The following is an 8,807-nucleotide window of genomic DNA, read 5'->3' on the forward strand; positions in this document are numbered from 1 at the left end:
TGACTCGAGTATAAGCCTGGTATATATTGTCCCCTCATTCCCATCTTGGTATGCATGGCTTCTCATCCCTGTCCTGGTATGCATGGCTCCCTCATCCCTATCCTGGTATACATGGCCTCTTCATCCCTATCCTGGTATGCATGACCACCTCATCCCTATGCTGTTATGCATGGCCCCCTCATCCCTATCCTGCTATGCATGGTCTCATCATCCCTATCCTGGTATGCATGGCATCCTCATCCCCATACAGGTATGCATGGCTCCTCATCCCTATCTTGGTATGCATGCCCCCCTCATCCATATCCTGGTATACATGGCCACTTCATCCCCATCCTGGTATGCATGGCCTCCTCTTCCCTATCCTGGTATGCATCGTCTCCTCATCCCCATCCTAGTAGGCAAGGCTTCTCATACCTATCCTGGTATGCATGACCTCTTCATCCCTATCCTGATGTGCATAGCCACCTCATCCCTGTCCTGGTATGCATGGTCTCCTCATACCTATCCTGGTGTGCATGGCACCCTAAAGCCTATCCTGGTATGCATGGCCTCCTCATCCCTATCCTGTTATGCATGGCCTCCTCATCCCTATTCTGGTATGCATGGTCTCCTCATCCCTATCCTGGTGTGCATGGCACCCTAAAACCTATCCTGGTACGCATGGCCTCCTCATCCCTATCCTGGTATGCATGGCCCCCTCATCCCTATTCTGGTGTGCATGGTCTCCTCATCCCTATCCTGGTATGCATAGCCCCATCACAAAAACATAATAAAAACCAAAACATCCCACTTACTTTCCTGCGCTCCCTCGCAGCGTCTTGTTCCGATGCCAGCAACTGATTTATGCTTGTAAGCAGTGCATGGCAGTGATGTAATGTGCTGCTAACAAGCAGAGGACAGCTGCCAGAATACTCACTGCCCTCTCGTCCATGGGAGTGGAGGGCAGTGAATATTCATACACTTGAGTAGCGGGCATATTTGATTGCCCAGCAGCTGCTAGAAGCTGGTGCCTGCAACTACTGTGCCCGCTATTAAATAGAAATTAATATTCACTGCCAGGACAGTGAATATTCATTTCTCTTTAGCAGCGGGCACAGGCTCTAGCCACAGCAGCTAGCTCCTGCTCTGCCGCTGCCACTCCCCCTCCATCTTGTGAGACCATCACTCGAGTATAAGCTGAGGGGGGCTTTTTTAGCTGAAAAAATGTGCTGAAAAACTTGGCTTATTATTTATGTTATCCCACGAAAGACAAAACTTCACTTTTAACTTCTTAAATTTTCAGGTTTATTAACCTTTTGGACTGACCAACAGCGCTGTAGTTGTTTAATAATATAAGTAATCATCAAAAATACAAATTATCTAATAATTGTGAACACAGTGTACAATATAGCCTGTAGTTTATTTATCAATTTTTTTATTTTCTTATTTTCATGAGTTTTAGGATGATTGTTATTCAGTAGAAATAATTAATCAAAACTTTTCATTTTAGGTCAATGAGAAACAAGAAAGAGAAGTTGGAGACACCTATTCTTGACAGTCATCTAAAAAGTGATGGTTTGAGATTATGACTTTTCAAGCACTTCTTAAAATGTTACAAAGCCAGTGGAAATAAATATGCTTATAAATTTGTAAATGTATTCGCAAATCTGTATAGCTTACTTGGCCTAGAGAGGGAAGTATAAAAATATTGTGTTGAAGTACCAACTAGTGTGAACAATTGTAATCAGTTATTTTATACATTGAAATATATATGAACTTTTTTAAAAACAGAATTTGTGTTTTTCACATACTACACTGTTATTTTAAGTTTTAAATATAATTTGTTAGGCATTGAAATATATCTGCTGATATATTGATGGAAACCGCACACATTGGGCCTGATTCATCAAGATTGGTGTGCTGACGTCAGAGTCTGCCCTATGAGGGGAACTGGAGTAATAGTCATGGCATAAGGTATTCCACAACTCATCATAAATTAGATGAGTGGGCATCATCATACCCCGTCCCTCCCCTGCTCCACCCATTTTGACGGATCTGGCAGAAATTGGCGTAAAAACAACAAAAGTCTATTATTTTTTTTAGCAACCCCTTGTTGTGCAAAAAATTAGCAATTTTTCAAAGTGTCTTACTCCAGATTTCTTGACATTTTGATGAATTGGGGCCATTGTCTTTGTTACCCTGTAAACATACACTCTGCGGTTTTGCAGAATATCAATACCTATGCTGTGTCCCACTATGTACTATAATCACCATTAACATACAGCTTAGGGATCCTGTGAAATAAAAAATGACGTCTGTCATTTGCAGCATTCAGACATCTTTTATTTATAAATAATGGGACTGATTCATCAAGACCTGGGTTGTGCATGCTGGCCTGGAGATGTGAAATTCATGCAGAAAATTATATTGATGGTAAAAATCAAGCAGGACACAAGATCTGTCTCACAGTGTAATAATTCATGATAGATGCTTTATTTATTATGTATAATAAATACTCCTGTTACTTTTATGTTTGTAAGTGTGAAGTAATCATTTAATACACATTTTTCTATTTGCTTTAAATATTAAATCCAAATGAGAATCGTGTCTGGTCATTTGTAAGTTTGGTATCACACATGAGGCACAAATCTTCCAGTCTGTTCACACAGGGGAGGTTATTCCATTTAAAACGCATCTGGGTTGCCAATCCCGTTATGTGTTGTACCTCATACAATCCACTTGTAAACAACAGTATGTTGATAGAGCAACACAAACCCTACACTGCCACCTAAAATTCCCATTAAAAGGATTTATCAAGCATGGTTGGTCTAGACATTGCACACTAATGCATAATAGGTAGTGTTGAGCGATACCTTCCGATATCGGAAAGTATCGGTATCGGTTTGGATCGGCCGATATTCAAAAAATATCGGATATCGCCGATACCGATACCCGATCCCAATGCAAGTCAATGGGACCAAAATATCGGAATTAAAATAAACCCTTTCTTTCCTTGTAGGTTCATTCTACATGAAGGAAAACAACTAAGAATAATGCCGGATGTATTTGGGGAGGTGGCGGAGACATTAAAGTCATAGAGGTTTATCCCAATCAAATAGAATAGCATGTTTTTTGTTTTTTTTTAAGACGTTCGGAGTGACAAAGATATTGACTATGTAAATTTTTTTTTTATTTTGTCAGATATTGATGTTTCACTATTCCACGCCCTTCCCCTTCTTTTTTTTCTTTTTTTTTTTCTTTTCCCACACTTTCATCTTCATCATCATCAGCATCTTTGACATCAACTTCTTCACCTTATTCATCTTCTTCTTCATCTTCTACCTATTTTTTTTTTTTATTACATTCTTCATATTCATTTTATTCAACTATTATTATTCTTCTTATTCTACATATTCTTTTTATTCCACTGTTATTATTCTTCCTATTCTACTTCTTCATCATATTCTCATTTGTGACAGGCATTCCCGTAGTTGTTATCTATAAAAGTTTGAAGATTACACCTTCCGTTCTGCCAGTCACAAAAGTTACATTTGTCCGCGTTCAGTTTGGCCTGCAGCATCAGGCTTTATCCAGGGGCACCACGAGGAGGAACGGACTCACCCCCATACACTGCTTAGTCTTCTTCTGCATATAATTTAGATAATATCTTTTGCTCTGATATTAAGTCTTATGCTTAATGTTCTTCTGCTCTTTGTTCTGCAGCCTCTTGTTCTTCTGCTTCTCGGTCTTCCATGTTGTCGTCTCCAGGGTCGTCGTCTCCAGTGTCGTCATCTCCGCCGTCGTCGTCTCCGCCGTCGTCGTCGTCGTCATCGGGGTGGTCTTCCGTGTCGTCGTCATCGTGGTGGTCTTCCGGGTCGTCGACGTTAGGGTCTTCAACTTGGAAATGTAGCAGAAGGTACAAGAAGGCTGAGAAAATGCCAAGAACCAGCTGATGGAACTGGAACTCGGATGGCTACCCGAAGGTTCAAGAGCCTATGGAACTACCGAGGACCAGCTGACGTTACTGGAACCCGGTTACTAAGCAGGAGGTACCCGTGCTAAAAAGCACTACCAAGGACCGCCTGACGTTGACGGAACTCGGATACCCAGAAGGAGGCACCTAAGCCAAAGGCTCTGCCCGGAACCAGCTGACGTTACTGGAACCAGGATGGGGAGCAGAAGGTACAAGAGCAAAAGACACTGCCGAGAACCAGCTGACGGTACTGGAACCCGGATGGGTAGCCGAAGGTCCAAGAGCCAATGGAACTACCGAGGACCAGCTGACGTTACTGGAACCCGGTTACTAAGCAGGAGGTACCCGTGCCTGAAAGCACTACCAAGGACCACCTGACGTTGGTGGAACTTGGATACCCAGAAGGAGGCACCTAAGCCAAAGGCTCTGCCCGGAACCAGCTGACGGTACTGGAACCAGGATGGGGAGCAGAAGGTACAAGAGCAAAAGACACTGCCGAGAACCAGCTGACGGTGCTGGAACCAGGTGGTGGACCCGAAGGCCCACAGGAGAGGAGAGAACAGCTAGGCCGCGAGGCAGCCGCAGTTACCGAACCCCAACAGTCCTACAGGGGGAGCTGGGCCTACTGGCACTACATAACCAGCCTTGACTACCAGTTCACGCAGCCCACATAGGAAGCTCCTAAACTGGAGGCACCCTGGAGTTGGCTAACTCGACCGCACCACGACGGGGCAAGCATAGGCGTCTCAGTGAAGTTGACACAACCCGGAAACAGCTGACGGTGCTGAAACCAGGCTTGGCACGAGGGAGTACCTGTGACAAGAACACTGCCGAGAACCAGCTGGCGGTGCTGGAACCCGGATGCGTTGCCCCAGTGTGCAAGAGCCAATGGCACGACCGAGGACCAGCTGACGGTGCTGGAACCCGGTTACTAAGCTGTAGGTGCCCGCGCTTAAAAGCACTACCAAGGACCGCCTGGCGTTGGCGGAACTCGGATACCCAGGAGGAGGCACCTAAGCCAAAGGCTCGGCCCGGAACCAGCTGACGGTGCTGGAACCAGGTGGTGGACCCCAAGGCCCACAGGAGAGGAGAGAACAGCTAGGCCGCGAGGCAGCCGCAGTTACCGAACCCCAACAGTCCTACAGGGGGAGCTGGGCCTACTGGCACTACAGAACCAGCCTTGACTACCAGTTCACGCAGCCCACATAGGAAGCTCCTAAACTGGAGGCACCCTGGAGTTGGCTAACCCGACCGCACCACGACGAGGCAAGCATAGGTGTCTCAGTGAGCTTGACACAACCCGGAAACAGCTGACGGTGCTGAAACCAGGCTTGGCACGAGGGAGTACCTGTGACAAAAACACTGCCGAGAACCAGCTGGCGGTGCTGGAACCCGGATGCGTTGCCCCAGTGTGCAAGAGCCAATGGCACGACCGAGGACCAGCTGACGGTGCTGGAACCCGGTTACTAAGCTGTAGGTGCCCGCGCTTAAAAGCACTACCAAGGACCGCCTGGCGTTGGCGGAACTCGGATACCCAGGAGGAGGCACCTAAGCCAAAGGCTCGGCCCGGAACCAGCTGACGGTGCTGGAACCAGGTGGTGGACCCCAAGGCCCACAGGAGAGGAGAGAACAGCTAGGCCGCGAGGCAGCCGCAGTTACCGAACCCCAACAGTCCTACAGGGGGAGCTGGGCCTACTGGCACTACAGAACCAGCCTTGACTACCAGTTCACGCAGCCCACATAGGAAGCTCCTAAACTGGAGGCACCCTGGAGTTGGCTAACTCGACCGCACCACGACGGGGCAAGCATAGGCGTCTCAGTGAAGTTGACACAACCCGGAAACAGCTGACGGTGCTGAAACCAGGCTTGGCACGAGGGAGTACCTGTGACAAGAACACTGCCGAGAACCAGCTGGCGGTGCTGGAACCCGGATGCGTTGCCTTGCCTATTAAAGATTGTCTTCCTAGAGCCCCAACTAGCGGTGTTGGAGCAAAGGGTAAGCAGGGGGAGATGAGTGTAGGCCGAAGCCTGCACTGGAGGCAGCTTTGTGTCTGCGTTGCGTTTGCAGGACACTTTGCCGGCTACACACTGGGGGAACAGCTGGCGTTGCTGAACCCCACTAACACAATGGCGTGTGTTTTTCTCTGTGCAGCTAGCACTTGCGGGCAAAAACTAGCGATGTTAGAGCCCGTGTTGAAGCAGGAGGAGGAGGAGAGGAGCAGAGTGTAGGCCGAAGCTTAGTTGAACCAATTTCAAAGGAAACCTTTAACCCCCCCCTCAGGTGTTACAAAGTACAAGAGACACACCTTGTGCAGTATTAATGCTGCACAAGTGAAAGGTTGCTCTATTAATTTGTCTACTTGCACACGCTGAATGAAAGACATACACAATTTACCCCATTCTACAGTCAAACTGTAGTGGATGCGTGACTTGGTTTTTTGATGAGACGCAGCACAGGTGTCCAAAATAACGCCTTGGTGCTTGGAGCAGCTTCCTGAGCGTTGTTATTTGCTGTACAGGAGTCTGCGCTCTTGTGTTATCCCTTGGCAATGCCCTGTTAGCGCTGCCCATCTTATGACATCATTTCATGTTGGCCGGTGCGGTTAACGATGGCCATAAATCCCAGACCCACAGTGTCTTTTCATAAAGCCACACTGCGGTGCTGGGATTCGTGGCCTTGAGCAGTAAATATTTTGGCCGCTCACACACGTCCTTACACCTGCTTCAGACTGGGCGGCCTCTGCTGATCCCTTCTCGCATGCCGCGGCCATGAGGCTGCACAGTCTGAAGAAGGCTGAAGGAGATGAGTTAAGACAGGCGAAGATATGCACTGCTCGTGCCCATCAATCACACCCTCGCAGTCAAAATAATTAAGACAACGAGGAGCATTTTATTCAGGCAGGGCGGACGAACAGGCGCAAGTAGCCAACCAATGATGTCAGAAGACGGGAAGCGCTACCAAGGGGGGTGCTGCGTATCATTAGAAAGGAAAGTCACACCTCAGGGACAGTGGAATGGTCTCAAAGAGACACATTTTGTACGTGTTGAGTTCCACGTGGGCAAGGAGAAAACATCAGCCACCTTGTACAAATGCAGCAGTACTGCTGTACAAGGTGGCTGTTATACATAGAAACACCTGGGGGTGGGGGCCAGGCTCCCTTCAATTTCAGTTCATGTGCCTGCGTGGCGTTTGCAGGTCACGTTGCAAGCTGCACAGCAGGGGAACAGCTGGCGGTGCTGAACCCCACTAACACATTGGCTGGTGTTTTTCTCTGTGCAGCTAGCATTTCCGGGCAAAAACTAGCGGTGTTTGAGCCCAGGGTCAGCAGGAGGAGGAGGAGAGGAGCAAAGTGTAGGCCGAAGCCTGCACTGGTGGCAGCTTTTGGTCGGTTGTGCCAGCGTGGCTTGTGCTGGACACGATGCCGGCTACACAGCGGGGGAACAGCTGGCGTTGCTGAACCCCACTAACACATTGGCTGGTGTTTTTCTCTGTGCAGCTAGCATTTCCGGGCAAAAACTAGCGGTGTTTGAGCCCAGGGTCAGCAGGAGGAGGAGGAGAGGAGCAAAGTGTAGGCCGAAGCCTGCACTGGTGGCAGCTTTTGGTCGGTTGTGCCAGCGTGGCTTGTGCTGGACACGATGCCGGCTACACAGCGGGGGAACAGCTGGCGTTGCTGAACCCCACTAACACATTGGCTGGTGTTTTTCTCTGTGCAGCTAGCATTTCCGGGCAAAAACTAGCGGTGTTTGAGCCCAGGGTCAGCAGGAGGAGGAGGAGAGGAGCAAAGTGTAGGCCGAAGCCTGCACTGGTGGCAGCTTTTGGTCGGTTGTGCCAGCGTGGCTTGTGCTGGACACGATGCCGGCTACACAGCGGGGGAACAGCTGGCGTTGCTGAACCCCACTAACACATTGGCTGGTGTTTTTCTCTGTGCAGCTAGCATTTCCGGGCAAAAACTAGCGTTGTTAGAGCCCAGGGTCAGCAGGAGGAGGAGAGGAGCAGAGTGTAGGCCGAAGCCTAGTTGAACCAATTTCAAAGGTTACCTTTAACCCCCCCTCAGGTGTTACAAAGAACAAGAGCCACTCCTTCTGCAGCATTAATGCTGCACAAGTAAAAGGTTGCTCTATTAATTTGTCTACTTGCACAAGCTGAATGCAACACGTAGACTATTTAGCCCATTATACTGTTTAACAGTAGTGGAGGCGTGACTTGTCTTTTTAAAGAAAAGCAGCACAGGTGTCGAAAACAACACCTTTTTGCATGGGCGCAGCTTCCTGAGCGTTGTTAGTTGCTGTACAGGAGTCTGCGCTCTTGTGATCCTTTGGCCATGCGCTGTGAGCGCTTCCTGTCTTATGACCTCATTTCATGTTGGCCGTTGCGGTTAGCGATGGACATGAATCCCAGACCCACAGTGTGTTTTTAAAAAATCACACTGCGGTGCTGGGATTCGTGCCCTGGTGCAGTAAATATGTTTGCCGCTCACACATGTCCTTACACCTGCTTCAGACTGGACGGCCTCATCTGATCCCTTATCGCCTGCCGAGGCCATGAGGACACCCAGTCTGAAGAAGGCGGAAGGAGATGAGTGAACACAGGCAAACATATGCACTGCACATGCCCATCAATCACACCCTCGCTGTCCAAAAAAATAAGACACCGAGGGGCGTTGTTTCGAGCAGGGGAGATGCACAGGCGCAGCCAGCTAACCAATGATGTCAAAAGACGGGCAGCGCTAACAAGGGTGGTGCTGCGTGTCATTACAAAGGAAAGTCACACCTCAGGGACATTGTAATGGTCTCTAATGAGACACATTTTGTACGTGTTGAGTTCCACGTGGGCAAGGAGAAAAAGTCAGCCACC

The 8,807-nt window shown here is 48.5% G+C and overlaps 1 protein-coding gene across 2 annotated transcripts in view; it reads left to right on the forward strand.

Annotated features, from left to right (window-relative positions):
- The window catches only part of SLC22A3 (solute carrier family 22 member 3), a 392,110-nt gene extending 389,524 nt beyond the window's left edge, over positions 1-2,586 (forward strand). Inside the window, exon 12 of one of the 2 annotated variants that reach the window (XM_069769517.1) lies at positions 1,490-2,586. Coding sequence is in view for 1 of the 2 variants with exons in the window: in XM_069769516.1 (XP_069625617.1) it covers positions 1,490-1,568 (79 nt within the window). In the remaining variant the exon portion in view is untranslated. The remainder of the gene's footprint in view (positions 1-1,489) is intronic. The other variant, XM_069769516.1, reaches the window with a different exon arrangement.
- The last annotated feature ends 6,221 nt before the right edge of the window (positions 2,587-8,807 follow it).

This window comes from Ranitomeya imitator, chromosome 5 (assembly GCF_032444005.1).
Source record: "Ranitomeya imitator isolate aRanImi1 chromosome 5, aRanImi1.pri, whole genome shotgun sequence".
NCBI classification, from domain to species: domain Eukaryota; kingdom Metazoa; phylum Chordata; class Amphibia; order Anura; family Dendrobatidae; genus Ranitomeya; species Ranitomeya imitator.